This window comes from Gallinula chloropus (assembly GCF_964237585.1).
Source record: "Gallinula chloropus genome assembly, chromosome: 1".
Classification (NCBI taxonomy): Eukaryota; Metazoa; Chordata; class Aves; order Gruiformes; family Rallidae; genus Gallinula; species Gallinula chloropus.
This window is the reverse complement of record NC_140085.1, coordinates 144,716,664-144,734,508: the sequence shown is the minus strand read 5'-3', so window position 1 is coordinate 144,734,508 and position 17,845 is coordinate 144,716,664. Positions and strand designations below refer to the sequence as shown.

Genomic DNA, 17,845 nt, shown 5'->3' with positions numbered 1-17,845 from the left:
AGCCTGTTGCCCAGCTTGTCCCCAGCAATGATGTCTCTTCTCTGGTCAGCATTCATATATGTATACTGAGCATGATGTCACATGCTATGGAATATCCTTTTGGCTAGTTTGAGTCAGCTGTCCTACTTCCCATCTTCTTGTGGAAATTAATGCTATCCCAGCTGAAAACCAGGACATTATCCACCCCTTACTCTGTGCCATCTCTGTCATGCCCAGATCCTACACTTTGCTCAGTTTCATAAAGTTAATCCTTCATTAATTTGGGTGATTCTTAGGGTGATGCTGTTGACACTGCATATAGCAGTTGTAGTAGCGATGATACAGAATGGCAGGGTTAATTAGCAGTTACATAATCCAATTCAATTTATTGGCTGTTCTCACCCAACATAAAATACCTTTGAGGTACACATGGGACTCCCCCATCGTTCTGTGTCATGCACCAAGTGCACTCAGGTCTGTGAGCAAAAGCAATCCCACAGATGGGTTTGCCTTTGCCTGAAGCAGGGCTAACCCAGACTGTCTTCCCTAACATACTCATACACACTATGGGGACTGTCTCCTACAGTATGTAACATTTTCCAATTGGGCAGGGCCAGCTTGTAGACCCACAGAACTGACCAGGTGACCTTTGCTGAATGTGTATCCTGGTGTTTGGAGGTCCCACCACCTGTTGCTTTTAGAGTAGCTTTTAGCAGCCCTTCCCAGAGGCTGATGCATGGTGGGGGATGTGATATGCCCCCCTGATGCACTTTGGCCCAGGTGTCTGTGAGGTTGTTCGGGGAAATGACTCCCATAGTCTGGCTCAGTTCTTTCTAGGGTGCCATCTTGCTTTTTAAGGTCCAGGAACAGTATTCTGGGCAGTGGCATGGAGCATGGGGTATGTTTCCAGCCAGCTGCTGGCTGCTTCCACAGCTGTAAGCACATGGTGCTTGCCTTGGTGGGTCTATGGGAGAGTGATGTAATCTATCTGCCAGGCCTCCCCGTATTTGTATTTCAGCCATCCTCCTCCATACCAGAGAGGCTTTAACTGCTGGGCTCGCTTGATTGCAGTGCATGTGTCACAGTCATGGATAACTTCAGTAGTGTCCATGGTCACATCCACCCCTCAGTCATGAGCCCATCTAAATGTTGCATCTCTTCCTTGATGGCCTGAGTTGTCGTGGCCCCACTGAGCTATAAATAACTCACCCTTATATTGCCAGTCCAAATCTACCCGAGTCTCTTCAATCTTAGCAGCCTGACCCACCCTCTGGCTGTTTTGATGTTCCTTAGTGGCTCAACTCTTGGGTGTGTGGACATCTGTGTAACAGGGTTTTACAACTACCTTCTCTGGCTGGGCAGCAATAGCTTGCCACAGTGGGGCAGCCCAGGTGGATTGAAACTGGCTTTCAGAAGAATTTCAGCTGTTTTCTCACCTTTCTCACAAACTTCTTGTGCTGTGTTGCCCCATACAATGATGTCAGTGTGTTGCAGGTGTTCTTGGAGCCTCACCCTGTTCCAGCACAGCCTGGATCAGTCCATGACAAACAGTGGGGCTGTGTTTCTACCCCTGGGCAGTAGATTCCAGGTGTACTGGATGCCCCTCCCATGTGAAGGCAAACTGTGGCCTGCACTTTACTGCATAAGGGATCAACAAAAATGCATTATCAGCATCAACTGTGGCCACTTGGGTGCCTTTGACTCCAGTTCAATTGAAGTTCCAGCACGTTGAGCACAGCAGCACTCGGAGGCAGTGTAACTTCAGGCCACGATGGCCTACTGTCAGTCTCCCTCAGACTTCTGCATTGTCCATATGGGACTGTTAAAGGGTGAGTGAGTCTTGCTGATCGCTCCCTGACTCTGCAGTTGACAGATCAGCTTATGGATGGGAGTCAGGGAGTCTCGGTTGGCGGCATACTGCTGCTGGTGCATAATTGTGGTAGCAGATGGCACCTGCTGTTCTTTGATCCTCAGCAAACCCACAACAGAAAGGTCTTCTGAGAGACCAGGTGAGGTAAATAGTTGCCTAATTTTCTCCATCTCTAAGGCAGCTATGCCAAAACCCCACTGGTACCCTTCTGGGTCCTTGATATACCCTCTGGAGGTAGTCTGTGCCTAGGATGCATGGAGCCTCTGGGCTGGCCACACTGGGGTGTGTGTGCCGCTCATTCCTAATTAGGCTTACTTCAGCTCCCAATACAGTTAGCTGTTGGGATCCTCCTGTCACTCCAGAAATTTTTATTCCCTTGATGGCACTAAGATACACCACACCAGTGTCCTCTAGAGCCTTATACATTTGCGGAACCGATGTGCCAAGCCATTGGATTCACAGTCTGATAAACCCAATTGTCCTTTCCTCTGCCTGGCTGGAGGCAGGGCACCTATAATACAGTAATCCTGGTCATTGTCTTATTGACTCACTTCTTCTAAGTGTAACTTAGAAGACCCTTCAGGAGGATCATAAGTATGGTCAGGCCTTCCACTCAGTCTGGGGAACTCACTGGAAACTGGAGTGGCATTTTTCCTGGAAGAATCTCTTTTTCTGATTCTCTCCTTGCAACTCATGTAGTCATGTCTTTAGGGCCGAGGTGGGTTTTCTATCCCATTTATTCATTTGCTCTCAGTGGTCCTGCAGATAAAACCCCAGGGTCCCTTGTGGTGTGTAGCGTGAGGAGAAAAGGGATGGTAAAAGAATGGGAGAAAGTATCCTCTTCTGTCCTGCCTATTGATTTGCTCTGATTATTAATGAATTCCAAGAGATGTCATCTGAATACAGGCATAACAGCAATGCCACGTACAAATGCCAGCATAACCTCATGACCAGTGATGATACTGTATCATAAGTCAATATCACACAGTATAGCAAAATGAAAATCCCACCCCCCTCTCCCAGAGGTGATGAACAATGCTGCAGGGAATATACATACCACAAAGTAAGGGTTTGTGGTACCACCGTTGTGACTAGCAACTATTCACCTAATATAACAAATTCATGTAACAACTTTGGTTTAACATGTTCTGGACAGATCTGTACTTATCTCAACTCTTTGTGTCCAAGTTTGGCACCAAAAAGGGCTGTAACAGTTTCCCAGCTGGTAGCTGCTGCTTGCTCACTCCTCTCCCTGGTGGGATGTAGAGGAGAATTGGAAGGAAAAGGTACAACTTCTGGGTTGGGGTAAGGACGATTTGCTGGGATAGCAAAGGAAGTGGAAAATAACAGTACTTATTAGAATATATAAAGCAGCAGATAGTGCAGTTTGGTTACTGTCCAAGCCCAATGCCCAGCATGTCCCTAAGCATCAATTGGTTGTCCCATGCCAGCTCCCTTTATATCCAGAGCATGATGCTGTATGATGCATCCCTTTGGTGAGTTTGGGTCAGCTGTCCTGGCTGTGTTCCTTGTCAGCTTCTTGTGAAAGTTGACATTATCCCAGCCAAAAAGCAGGACAGATGATTAATGCCAAGGGAAGTTCAAATGCTCTGTAAGTACTTTTAAGAGCATTTTTTAGGTTAAATGTTATGCTTCCCAGAAATATGGACCACAAACTTGTAATAGATTTTGCCATTGGGCTTGTCATGTAGCTGCTTCTTACATGAAATCGTGTAGCAATTTAATAGTGGTCGTGCCGCTGTTCCTCAACTCTTCTTTTTTAAAGGCCATTGAAAATAAAAGTGTATAAAACCATGCAAAGTTTGAGAATACTGTGAATATCTTGCTGAAGATCTACAATTAGAAACCTGAAAAGAATTTTAAGCCACTTTTCTGACCGGAATGTTATTTTGCTTGGCTTATTGACTTCAGTGGAATGAAAATTTGGGAGTTGAGTACACCATGCTTTAATAAAGTAAGTTACTGAGTAGCTGCTAAGTGAAGGGGAAAGGTGGTGTTCAAAGACTTACTCTAACATCAGTTCAGCAGTAAATCCTCGGAAGAGCTTCGTGCTACTGAAGATGAAACAGGACTCTGCAGAAAACCCTGGGATGATACAGAAGGTGGAATAGGCTGCTGCTGGTGGTTGTCCATTCCTGAGAGAACTTTCAGACTAATTCTTTTTAACATCACAAAAAGTACAAAAGTCGCAATTTTCAATCCTACAAGTTTGTAAAATGGTATGAGTCACTGTAATTACCATTTCAGAGAAAAGCTGCCATTATGGTTTTCTTTTATCCCTCTCTGGTATTTCATCAGTGAGGGTCACTGCTAGACAGATCAACATCTGTTAATTGGGAGTGTTGAGGTTCTCGGTTTCTAGCAGTAGCCAGCGCTTTGTCTCAGAGCACAGTACTGCTTTCTTCTCTTGCCTCCCCTCTGTGCATAATCAGGACTGTTCCTGTATAGAAGCCCAATATGGTTTCTCATGTCTGCTAAGCCTTCCTCCTGTCTCCCTCCTCTGCATAATGTGCCCTTTCAGTGTGAAGCTTTGTGTAATGTGTGAGGCTGTGTTTAACCCAGGGGGAAGCGCTCGGAGCTGCCGCAGCCTTTTGACCCGGTGGCCAGCTGTGGGCTGCCCGGCAGGATTCCACCTTCCCTCCTGCTTGTGCAAAGCCTACAGTGCTGCTGGCTCAGGGGCTCGCCCAGCCAGAACAGCTGGTTATACAGCTGTTGCTTCAGCTCCCATACCTTTAAAGCCAGAACTAGGGTCAGTTTTCCTGTGTGGGAAGGCTCTCAGCGCTGGCGGTCGTGTTATGAGGATGTGTATGTCAACTCTGTCCCCGTAGTTCTGCACTGGTCGAGTTCATTGTGAGAGCATGATGCTCACAGATGATGTTTGCTGCTGTGCCCCAAGAATGCAAACCTTGCAGTTCTTCAGCATTGGGTGGCTGGGGGTAGCTTGTGAACAAATTAGCCTGCCAGAGATGAATCTTTCAGTGCGTTCAGAAGCCGTAGTAATCTGCATGGGAAGTATTTGAAAGTTGTGAAATGTAACTCTTAAGAGTTAACTCACGTACTAATATTTAAAATCTTTTTTCAAGGGACACAGGAAAGAAACCAAGAAAGCAATCAGCCAGCTTCAGCTGCATACTGTGAAACGTGGAGACAAGGTAATTCAGTGGCTATGATTGGTGCTGTACAATTTAGAAGTTGGTGTAATGCCTTCATAGAATTTAAACTAAAATTCTCACAGTGTAGTTGCAGGGTGACCCTTAGAATTTTAGGCTCACTTTAGCACCTTTGCGTAGAAGGCCAGGCTTAAAAATGAAGAGTCAAATCTGAGCTACTTAAAATGTGAGGCTGTTTTGTTGCAAGTACTACCTGGTTATACAGAACCTTGTAGGAGACTACAGGGCTGATACTGTAGAGATGGGGAAGCACTGATATCTTACCAGCACTTGAAAACATCAACAAGTGGATTGCAAAATACTTCCTAGGACCGATCGATTGCGCAGTTCTTAGAGCTGATGTAATGCTTTGTTTTCATAAAAGAACATCCATCTTTTTTATTTTATTGATCTGAAGGTCTTAGAAATCTAAAAAGCTTTGGAAAATGAAGCACTTGCTTCATCTTTTGGCATACAATGCATTAAAGGAGCTGTATGGATCTACTTGAAGCGTAAATTTTTTAGACATACATTTCTATGTATTGAAGCTATTTTAAAAATTAAAACAGCTTTCAAAAAGTTATCTTGGACAGCATGTAGCCTGAACTCATGGCTGTATTAGATTAGAGGAAGTTAAAAAAGCCAAGGTTTTGAAAGTATTATTTTAGTCAAGAGTTTGAGGCAACTGTGATCCCAGATGGTAAATCAGTTTGGCTAAACTGCAGCTACTACATTGACATTTTTTCCCACCCTTATTTGCCTTACGGACTGATCTGCTCAGAGATGAAAAACAAGGATTAGTTTTTTAATCCATGAATGAAATGAAGGTGAGAAAGGACATTTATGTGTAAGAAGTTTAAACGCCGTGGCTCAGCAGAAGCTGTTGGGCTCAGGTCAGAAAGTCTCCTTCATGCCGTAAACCAGTTTGGAAACGAAAAGCACCCGGCTGCCTTTGAACTCGCCTCATTTCCTCAAATGCATTCAGCATTTTTAAGTAGTGTTTTACCACAATTTCTGTCTTTTTAATTATATTCTAAATTCCATCAAAAAGTAATCTGTTTCAGGCTGTGAACAGAGGGGTGTTTGTACTTCTGCTCACACAATGGTGAGATCAGAGAGCAAGAAAGGCGAAATTGAAGCAAAACTTGTGTAAAGCGGTATCAAAGCAGAGCATCAGCATAGGAAGCAGTGGATGCAAAAGGGTCATGATGAAACCTATGGTGGGAACCACCAGGAAGCTGTTAACTGCTTTTAGCTTGATGTTCAGTAAAGTACTAAAGTATTTGAATTATGATATTTTTGCAGTGTAGCAGGTGGTTCCTTCCTATCAATATAGGCTTGACTAAAATAAATAAAATGGGGGAATTGAAGTGTCGTAGTATGTTGTTTGTAACTGAATGCCATCTTAGTTAAAGTAGAGTGAGATTAGATTAAAATCTCTCAAAGTAGAGGTTTTCTGCTTGGTAAATCGTGTCTTTTAATATGATTTGAATCAGCTTCCTATCAACAAATTTAACTTGATGCAGAGGTACTTTCATGAACCAATGTAAATTTATCTGGAAATACAGTCCCATCTACTCTGTAAACATGCATATTTTTTTTTCTTTAAATACTTCCTTTCAGCCATTTTATTGTGACAACAGTACAGACTTTCATTATGACTTGACTTGTGGTTGACGTATTTAACTAAAAATAGGTCAATATTTTAAAAGTACACTTGCTATCATGTAGATCTTTGCTGAGAAGCTTATGGGATTATTGTAAAATGGACACTCCTTTGGGTATGTGCTACATACAGTATGCTGGGTCTTTCTCTCTTGTACAGAATAAAACCCAATTTGTTATAGAATAAATATTTGCTTATATGTAAAAAAGTCTTAATTTCATTTACTTGGGAATTTAAGGCATTAATTATGTAAGTTGATAGCATGCAAAGGAGGATAGCATGCAAGTTCAGTTTGCCTTGAACTTGAAGTTTGCTTGCAGTACTGATTCATTTCTTTGTGGTAATGAAAATGAAGTGCTTCAATAAGCAGTAAACATAAAATACTTATTTTGTGAGGGATAAATGGGAATGCTCTCTGTTCATCTAATACTTATGTCTTGTACAGCCCAATTAATATTGAACTGTTTCTTTTGTCTGGAGATATCGATCGTATTTGCACTGCAGCTATAAGCATAGCTTCAAGAAAGCAGTAAGACCTGTTAGGAAAGATATTTAACGTGTAGAAACAAATAAATTGAGGTGGGGAAATACTGGTTTTCAGCTGTCTGGTGTGAGCTTACAGAGAAGTTTCAAAACCATCCCAAATTTTCCATACTTCACCTTTCTTCTAGCTACCATGGGATATCTGCTAGGATATGGTATAAAAAAAAAAAAAATGGGGAAGAAGGGATTTGCAGTACTCAACCCCAAGAATCTTGTCCTGCTTATGTACTTGCAGGTCTTTGGGACCGTCTGTTAAGACTTAGATTATGCACTTTCATCTAAGTTGGCCCCTTTTAAAATGCCTTTGTTTTATAGTACTTTGAACTGAATTTCTGTTGTGTTCCTGTGAGCAAAGCCAATGCTTGAGACTTAGCAAATCACTTAAGGCTATTTAAATAAGAAAAAGTTAGTCTGCTTTTAGCACTTGGTATCACTTGATCAAATAACCTCTTCATGGAATCTTGAATTAAATGAGGGAGATATTTTTGTTTGCTGAACCACTTAATATATTTTATGTTCTGTGAAGCTAGCTGTTACATAAAACTTACTCAGTAATGAAATGTGGATTCATGTATTTAATGAATGGATTGTGGAGTAATGCATTTAAATGTGTTGTCATCTTTAGGGTTTAGATGTTGATGTGGAAAACTGTGCTGTGTGCATTGAGAACTATAAACTGAGAGACACTGTCCGAATTCTGCCATGCAAGTAAGTTGCTGTCTTTATTCTTTCCTCCTGAGCACGTTTCCCCTAAGAAACACCTGATGAGATTCCTGGAAAGTCTTCTGAAACACTGGTGGCAGAGCTGAAGCTGTGACATTTGTAGGCATCTTACATGCTGCAGGGCACCAGGAGACCGTGTAGCACTTTGTGTTTATGCAGGGAAAAAGGAGCAACTGGGAGAAGTGTGGGAGTTAAGCAGAGCCTCCCTACTATTAAGTTAGAAGTACACTGTTGAACTGGTATTTCTGTGGTGTCCTTGAGGCTGGTAACATCTCTTACATCAGAAAGCTAGCATGAAAAAAGATGCTTTCAGAACTTACTGTTATGTCTGTCCTAGTAAAACGAGCAGTTCCTAATTGTCAGGGTTATAGAGGCATGGGGTGAGTGTTTAACATAGCAGCTTGGGTATGGATCGAAGGACTAGTGTGTGGCTTTCGTGATACCTCTGTTGTGGTTTAACCCCAGCAGCAGCCTGGCCCCACGCAGCTGCTTGCCTGCTTCCCCAGCAGGATGGGTGAGAGAATTGTGTTAGTAAAAGTGAGAACTTGTGGGTTGAGATTAAGACAGTTGTATGGGCAAAACAAGAGTCACGAGTGCAAACAAAGCAAAGAATTAATTCCCCACTTCCCTGGGGCAGGCAGGTGTTCAGCCATCCCCAGGAAAACACTATCATTCTGAATGTCCCCAACTTCTCCCCTTCCCCCGGCTGTATAAGCTGAGCATGATGTCATATGGTATGGATATCCCTTGGGTCAGCTGCCTGTGTCCTCTCCCAACTCCTTGTGTGCCCCCACCCTGCTCACTTGGTGGGGTGAGAAGCAGAGAAGGCCTTGACTGTGTGTAAGCGCTGCTCAGCAAGAACAAAACCATCCCTGTGTTATGAACACTTGTTTCCAGCACAAATCCAAAGCACAGGCTCCTTCCTGTGAAGAAATAACTCTATCCCAGCCAAAACCAGCGTGGCTTTCATGCTGAGTTCTAAAGGGCATTTCTTTTCTTTAGGCACATCTTCCACAGAACGTGCATTGACCCTTGGCTTTTGGACCACCGAACCTGTCCAATGTGTAAACTAGACGTTATCAAAGCTTTGGGATACTGGGTATGTTGCACACTTACTTTAACCTTCAAGGTACAAGTACAGTATGGGAGGCAAGACTTCATGTGACTGTTCAGAATGAGAACAGTTGTTACTTGATGAGACTGAAGAAGCTGGGCAAAGATGCAAGAGTAATTCAGTGAGAACCAGAAAAATAAGGGAATTTAATGGGTAAGAGCCTAAACGGTGTATTGAGCAGCTTATGAATCCTCTCTGTACTCTTCTGTGGTAACCAACTTTTTTTTCCCTGTCTCCAGCTGAGGGTAGTAAGGAAGTTGAGTTAGCAGAGGCAAGGCAGTTTGCCCAAACTGCAAAAATATAATTTAATTCAGTAGGTCCAGAGCATATACTTTAAATCTTGTTGAGAACTGCAATTCAAAGGGAGAAATTACAGTTTTTCTTCTAGAGTGTTTGTCATCTTCCACATATGCCCAGTGTTTTATCCCTGTAAATGAGCCACTACTTCCTAAAGACATTCACCAGAAATTGGTTAAGTAGAGAAAATGATGTGCTCTCATTTCTTTCTGACAGCACCAGAAAAGAGAGATGAAGACACATGCGGTAGGTTACTCGGTCACTGTTGATAAATAGTCTTGAGTTCCACTAAAATGCCACAGGCGTGAATGTACCTCTCTCTTCTCTCTTCTACTGACCTAATGAGATCTTTAGAAAACAGGGGTGTTCTTTGGTTTCAGGGACCTGCCTTTCATAGACTAGGTCTGCATTTTGCCTAGCTTCTCTCTTCTTTCCCTGCAGAGACTTAGCAGGTCTGTGGAAGACTTTTACGAATTACCTTGTTCTGTCACAGGCAGCAGTACTCTTGCTGGGTAATATATCTACAGACTGTGGTGCTTCTGTCTGTTAAGCCAGCCTTTACCCAAGAGTCGCAGTCTTTGTCGTGTGCAGTAGCTATTATTACTCTAATGGGGTTATGTTAGCAGCTTGCTGCTTTTCTTTTGCTTGCTTTCAGTTCTTGGAGCTGATGTAACTCATGTTATGTGCAGAAGGATGTATCCTTTTGCACGCAGGCTGCAAGCAGAAATACTAGAACCTTCAGGATGCTTTTATTCCTTGAATTCATGCTGTTGCAGAGGATACTGATACCAAGCCTAATGAGGAGGAGTAATACTTCCTTTGCTTGTTAGGCAAAATGAATGTTGGAAAGCAGGTTGAATGGGAATATATTAAATACAGGAACCTGGTTCTTTTTTTTTTTTTAATGGAATAAGGGAAATGTTTCCCGCTTATGCATTGATAATCCAGATTTTTTTTCCCTTATCTTAGTTTTCAGCCTGATCCAGATTGCCTGAGCTAGTTTGTAGAGTGGTTGTGTGAATTTCTTTTTTTACTGGTGTGAGGAGGAAAAAAGCACGAAGAGCAAGGCAGCTGCTTTCAGCAGCGTGCTCGCTGAGTGACATAACTCCAGGCAAGAACGTGCAGCCTTTATTATAGAGATCTCCAAAACCTTCTGCAAAGAGGCTGAAAAGCCAGTTCGGTTTTGCAGAAAATAAATACTTCAGATGCTTAAAAATTTAAGTGCCTTGGGCTGAAGGGAGGCACTAAATCCTGTTACCTGGCTTTTCTTTTGTGAAGAGCAGACTTCGGTGCTCTAGTTCTGCAGTATGCTCTTTCTTACAAGAAAAAGAGCTGCAGTTCAGCATGTCTGACTGATTTGGTAAAGCATTGTTGAATCTTGTAATTCCAGTGCTGCTTCAACTGCCAAAGTTTTGAAAACCAAAATCATGTCTGTGCCCCCCCCCTGCCCACACATGTAGGGATCAGTGTCACATGCATCTTATGTTCAATTGTAGCAGTTCTGTAGCTTATTTTAAAATTAAGTATATTTTAAAATATGCTGCTTTGGTGCTAAAGAAAGAAAGAACCAGCCTAGATTTTCATACATCTTAAGATGGGCCTTTGCTGATTGTTTGAGGAGGGGAAGAATACAGTCCTGAAGCCCACAGAATAGCTACTTGTACTGCAGCTGCTTGCTTATGTATAAATAATGTCAGTGTATCAGTGGCTTAGTGAAGGTAGTCTGTTTAATTTTAGGAACAGAATTGTGCGTGTAGGACTTCTAATTAACCTTCAGAATGGATCAGAAATAGCTCGTGCTACACAATAGGTGAAATAAATTTCCTTTGCCTGTGCTGCAGATGTTTTGTTCCTGCAAAGTGACAAGCCAGCATATTTGCATTTTTGGAACAGGCTTAAAGCTAGGCTGCGGGTAGAGGAGGAGGGAGTTTTGTTCTGATGTCAAAAGTTTGCTCATCCAGGGGAAAAGGGGAAAAAAAAAAAAAGCCTAAGCTTGCCCAACTACTGCAGTGAAAACCAGAGGCTTCCACAAACTCATAAAGGATCAATAGGTTTGTTCAGTGAGGACTTTGGATGTGTTCAGCGTGCCCCTAACCAGGCTGTGGCAGTACTGTTGGGCGCGGTTGAAATACTCCACCTGAGAGGCTGGCTGGGGTGACGACTCCTGTTGCTGCTCTCTGCCTTGGGGTGGCTCTGAAGAAGTGGCTTCTCTTTGGCTTGGCTTGCTTTCCCTGCAGTCAGGCAGTACCATGGGAAGTAAACGCTGCTCAGCACTACTCCTGGGTGCATAGATAACAGGCCCCCCCCACAAAAGGGCCTTTTTTCCCCAGAAGGTGGGGTAACAGAGTGGTAACATGGAGAAACGTCGATGCCCAATGGTAGAGAGAAGTGTCAGCTAAATGTCTTCAATTTTACAGGGGGACCCCGAAGACGTACTTGAAGTCCCGATACCCGAATCGATCAGCGGCAGCGTTTCAGTGGGGAGCCTGAGCATCGCTCTGCAGGATGATGACAGAAACGAAGTCAGTGAGTTGTCAGCTTCCTCCACCAACGAGTCTGTGTTGCAGTGCACCAGTCTGAAAGAGGACGCAGGTGAAACCACAGCGCTACTTGGTAAGTCACGGTTCAGTTTCTCGCCGCTTGAGAATCCCAAATGCCATTCATGGCATGAGAAGAAGCCGTTCCCCAAGTGATGTTAGTGCTGTTGTGGTGGGGACCCAGCTGAGTGGTGTCACTCAATACACTAACAGGTAGATTTTGAGAGAATTGTGTCAAGCTGGAGGAAAAACTGGTCTTGGGGCAGGGGGGTAAGATGTAAACAGTGAGTTAGGAGGGTTACTTACCCAGAGGAGCTTGAGAACCTGAGGTGTATATATAAATATGAAATTTGTTGCCAGAGTTTGGAGTAATGTGGCAGATAAAGCATCTTGAAATGGTAAATGGACAAACAATTTTTATTCTGATTCCCGGCTTCTAGATGTGGATGTCAGTAATAACCGGCACGGAGAACATCTATCTAATGGAAACTCCCACTGAACTGCTTCATGGAAGATACCTTGAATAGACTGTTGAAGAACTATTATTTTTTATTTAAGTAGTCTGGACTTTTGTCTAGTTAATGGAAAAAATAACAATGTAAATTATTTTACCTTTCAAACTTTTCTAGCTGGTGTTCCAAAAGGGCTAATAACTAAGAATTTTGTACACAGGAGGATTTTATAAAATCTCCTCTGGATGTCTCATCCTAAAACAAAAAAAAAGATGCAATAACCCTTTTTCTGTAAGCATTGTTACAATGTCATTGTGTTCCAGAGGGCTGTAACAAAGATGAAGACTAGGCAGTGAAAACAATGTAGAACGTCTAATGGGTAAATATTTTGGATGCACTATTTACATTCAGTATGTACACACGGAGAACACTTACAAGACTACAACTATTAAAAAGCTCTGAAAGTTCTGATCTGTTGTAATTGGAGATGGATATTCTTAGAAAAGACATAATCTAACCTTGAAGGAAGCAAATGATGTTGTGGGTATGTTGCATATCCTTTTCTTTTATTATTTTTTTTCCTTTTTGCAATGAAGAAGATCACTAGTTGCAACTCTCCTTACGTGAAGCAGATACTCATTTGATCTTGTAACGTGTTCTACTCGGGGTGGATGCTGAGAGAAAAGGAGACTTTCTTCATCTCAATAACTTTTGTACTGAATTTGGCAGTAATAGGTTGTGCTAGGCGGTCTTCACGTGCTGAGCATGTAGACTTACTTAGGTATATGCACACTGGTTACCTCTTTCAATCTTAAACTCAGTAGAACAGAGGTAAAGGGCTAATTATGGTTAAAATATATTTATTAGTCTATTTATAAGAATTTACTTAATTCCTCCTCCTTCCTGCTCCCATCCCGTCCCACTTCATGTACAAATTGCAACAGTTTCTTAGGAGCTACAAAATTTGGGTTTTGTTTCATTGTTTGGTTTTTTTTTTTCCTCCTTTTCCTTTGCATGGAGATGCTGGAATCCTTCTCTTAGATAATCCACAATAGGAGTTTTGACTGGGTTTGCCACTAGCTTTTATTCCTTTCTTTTAGATTAGCAGTATTGTGCCTTATAGCAAAACACTTAAGAAACCTGAAGCATCTGAGAGTAAACATAAATCCTGGCATCTCCCACTATGACCTCTTATTCAAATATTTATATACTGTAAGCGGTATAAGGAATTGCTAAACTGTTTTGTAAAGAAATACATATATTTAAAACACTACTTTTATTAATAAGAGTGTTAAGTGGTTTAGGATCTTAGCGTTGTCATGTTATAATACGCGACATTCCTCAGTTTTCTTTTGTAAAGCTGTTCCTATAGGTTGCTTAAAACGGTGTCTTTTACTAGACGTTTGTTTTAGAGTGCATTTTTGGGTTTAAGATGTATATTTGGAATGTTTTTAAGAAAATATGCAATTCTTTTTCTAACTTATATTGAGCTTCAATAGAAGCAATAACTTTTTTTAATTTTAGAATGAATGTTCCAGAAATGACAGAGGTTTCAGCTGGGGAAATATAATCTGAACTTCTACTTCGCAGAGCAGATGTTTCACCCTAAATTTCCTTCAAAATACTCCTGTTAATGCCTAATTTAAAAACAAAAATAATCTGCCTCTTCCCTGTAGGAGTGTAACTTTTAGGTTTACTGGAGAATTGTCAGGTTGTAGTTCTGATGTCACCAGCAGATGCAAGTTTTTGTGATGCCTTTATCTTACAAGAAGCACATGAGAATGGAAACACGGCTGACCGACCGTCTCCAACACTGAACAAATGAAAACCAACCCACAACTCAACCAAACCAACGTCTCGGGACGTGGATGTCTCCAAAAGAAGCTCGTCAACATTTCCAGAACTGCCTTTTTAACTGTCTCTTCGATATTACAATCTAAGTCTTCTCCCTCTTCCTTAACACAAAACTGAACATTGGTGTAGTAAACGTTGAGAGGGTTTAAACTCTAGCTCAAGGAGGAACCAGAAGGCGTTGCCAAGAGAAGTCTCGTCAGTCTGTGGATTGTGTCTTGCTGATACCTGCAGCACAATATTCAAGCTGGAGGGGAGAAATGTGGTGAGTGCTTCAGCTTTTGTGTAATACCTATGTACTTTTCTCGAGAACCAAAGCTGAGATCTGGCAGAAAGCTGGAAGGAGAGCTAAATAGAACCAGCAAACTAAGAAATGGGTGCAGAGCAGCGCCTGAGTGAAGATTTCTAGGAGTACGTTTCTGATGCTGGCACTGCAGCAGTTTCATTTCAGCCTTTCACAAGAGTAGTTACAGTTGCTTCAGTCCAGTTGATTTCTTTGTGCACAGCTGACTTTGATACAGTTAGGTCTGGTAAGGCCAGTTGTGCTGCTGAGGAATGATGACAAAAAAGGCCGAATTGAAGTGCCTCCTGCAAGCAGTTTGCTCTCCTTGGGAGCACAGTGACAAAAACCCTTTGAAGCGAATCGTTAGTCTGACCTCAGCCGGAAAGCTGACAGGTGTCAGCAAAAAGTGACACACTGAAAAGGACAGGACAGGAGAGAGACAGGGGATGGAGCTTAAATCAAAAGCAAGAGAATTAGAAATGTGAAGCTTAGCACACACTCTTGTAACTCAAACTGGTGGCTTTCAGAGTGAACAGGTGGAAGCAGCTTATAGGTACATGCAGGTTCCCAGACTTAGCTGATCTGGCCCTGCTGTGTGGGATCAAACTGGTGTTTCTGATGTCTGGCACTTGAACTACCAAGAGTTTATGTGAAGGTCAGAACTAGTGTGTCTATCTCTGCAGTGGGGTGTTTCTGCAGGGTAGGTGCCTTGTGACTCCCTTCCCTACCCTTTGGAGACTCTTTCATCTAACTCTTCTGCTTAGGCTATGTCCTGCCTAATGTGGGAGCCCGTGCTGTGTGTGGTGTGGGTTCCCTCTGCCCCCAACCCCATCTCCTTCTCATAAAACATACAGGAACCTCTCAGAGACCTCCATCTCTCTGTCGGATTCTGCAGAGGGTTTCTTGCTCGGAGGCATTCATGGGGTACGGGTACACAAAGCTAACACACACAGCACCCACAGGAAACAGACACCCCCCAGCAATGGCCATGCTGAATGAATTGGGTGGGGAAGATCCCAAGCCAGGGCTAAGGGGTGCTGCTGTTGTCATGGGCTGAGCGCTGTTGGTGTTGTGCTCATTGGTATAGCTTGGCTAGTTCAGTGGCACTGATGGGGAGAAAACCTGTGGGGTTCAGGTAGTGGTAAAAAGGAGCTGTGAACATGTCAAAATAGACTGGTGTTTAAAGGGAGGCTAGAGGCCCTCTCTCTTCAGAAGTCTCGGGTTATCAGTAAATGAGAATTTATTTTAATTGGAGAATAAATTTGATCATAAATAACTTTAAAGCAGCTTCAGCTTTCACACTTGATAGCAAGCAAACCCAGACTGTGACCATTTCAGATCTAAATGCATATCAATCATGAGTTTAGTTGCTTGCAGTACCAATTTTACTAGAGAATTGTGGGTTTCTTTTACTAATTGCCCCTAGACTGGATTCTTTGGCTGTAAGCAATGCTTGGAGGAGGTTGTGTATACTGTGGAAGTTTGATTAGATAGCAGTAACTCCTCCCCCGTGCCCCTCACCCCCCCTGAGTGAAAGCAGTCCAGTAACCTGTTGCCAGTAATTAGTGCTAGGTTCTGGAGGTATGCCAGAGGAGTTGTAGCATGATTCAACTGCAGAAGGAAGGCTTTTAATCCGTGCCCACTTAATGAATCGGGCACTGGTATATTTCTGCCAAAGCTGGGCTGTTAGTGCTCTGGGAGTTCTGGGCCTGTGCCAGGGTGTAACTGTCACAGAGAGATGCCATTGTGACACCTTGGTCAGGCATGCAAAGGTACAGGTGTTTTTCTTCTCTCCCCTGTCAGTACTTGATTCAGGAGTGGTCTTCCTGATTTCTCTGCCTGGCCTGCTAAGGTTTCTTCAAGACTAGCTAGTAGTAGTGGTACAGAGAGGAGTCCAGCAAGCACACAGCGATGGTTGTCCCTGTTCTATGGGTGTCTGAGGCAAAGGAAGTATCTGCACTTCCAGATGCTGATGAGCTCAGACAGAAGTGAAAGGTTTTGGTTTCACATTGTGATGGCAACAGATAAGACACAACAGGCTGGGCTGATAAGATAGCCCTGTGAAAGCAGTCTTCTCATGACTAGGCAGGTCTGGACAGGTGACTGCTGTTACCAATACTTGCTGTACCTTCAGAGTATACCCCAAAGGCGAAGAGTGGCCTTCTGAATTTGTGGACTATGTTTTCCAGTAGTTCCCACCATGTTTAATAAAGGTGTGTTTTTATTGCACACCAGCATCCCGAGTGTTCAGTGACACAGGGAGCTCTTGCTCAACAGAACCTTCAGTGCCCTGAGTCAAGTCAGTAATGATGATGTTGTGGTGATGGATAGGGAGGTGTTTGGGGCAGGGGGGATGGTGTTGCTTTTTGTGTTCTTTGTTGGGTGCTGGGTGTTTTTGTCCAGGTGTTTTTTGAGTGGAGAGGTTGCCTGTGTAGCTTTGGTTTTCAGCACTTGGCACTGATGGCAGTGCTGCTGTGCTGGGTGAAGATTGGTGACAGTGCCCTGACTGAAGCCCTCTGTACAGAGGCGGAACTGAAGGGTAGTAGAGGAGTCAGCTGGCAGTGCCTCCTCGGGTTAACCTGGGGGGAATGGGGTTCTTGGTGTTGGCTGCTGGGTGAATCAGATTGTGTTGGCAGCTTGAGAAGAGTCTGTTGTCTGTCTCCCTTCTCCCACCAGGCTGGGTGAGACCTCCCAGGGTGAGTTGAACTGATTTAATAGCGGCTTGTTGCAAGGAGAGAGAGAATGGGCCTCCCCAGTTTCCTTTTCTCACTGTGTACTTTGTTCTGTCTTGCATTAAGATTGAGTGATAAACAAATTCAGATTTAATTTCACACAGAATCACTAGGGTTGGAAGAGACCTTTGAGATTGAGTCCAACAGTACCTGTCCTGTACTAAGCCATATCCCTGAGCACATCATCTGCCCCACTTTTAAACATATCCAGGGTCAGTGACTCAGGCACCTCCCTGGGCAGCCTGTTCCAATGCCCGATAACACGCTGGGTGAAGAACTTCTTCCTAATGTCTAATTCAGGGTCAGATTAGATGTTAGGAAAAAGTTCTTCACTGAAAGAGTTGTCAGGGCCTGGAACAGGCTGCCCAGGGAGGGGGTTGGGGCATGGACCCTGGGTGTGTTTAAAAGAGGGGTAGATCAGCTACTTAAGAGATACAGTTTAGCAGAGGACAGGCAGGTTTGGACTCAGCTTTAAAGGTCTTTTCCGACTTTGTGATTCTGTGATCTGAACCTGCTTTGGGATAACTTGAGGCCATTTTCTGCCACTTAAGCTATATTTTATATATATATCTTTCTAAAACCTGAATGGCTGTAAAAATTGTAATGTCATCTGTCCTTGAGATTGATT

General features: G+C 43.1%; 1 protein-coding gene across 2 annotated transcripts in view; it reads left to right on the top strand.

Annotated features, from left to right (window-relative positions):
• Window positions 1-17,845, top strand: part of RNF149 (ring finger protein 149) — a gene marked incomplete at its 5' end in the record, with an annotated part of 30,651 nt that overhangs the window by 12,207 nt on the left and 599 nt on the right. Inside the window, 6 exons of one of the 2 annotated variants that reach the window (XM_084265668.1) lie at window positions 4,954-5,022; window positions 7,854-7,936; window positions 8,954-9,050; window positions 9,579-9,608; window positions 11,780-11,975; window positions 12,340-14,467. In XM_084265668.1, the coding sequence (XP_084121794.1) occupies window positions 4,954-5,022; window positions 7,854-7,936; window positions 8,954-9,050; window positions 9,579-9,608; window positions 11,780-11,975; window positions 12,340-12,398 (534 nt within the window). In that variant the 3' untranslated portion in view covers window positions 12,399-14,467. The remainder of the gene's footprint in view (window positions 1-4,953; window positions 5,023-7,853; window positions 7,937-8,953; window positions 9,051-9,578; window positions 9,609-11,779; window positions 11,976-12,339; window positions 14,468-17,845) is intronic. The other variant, XM_084265669.1, reaches the window with a different exon arrangement.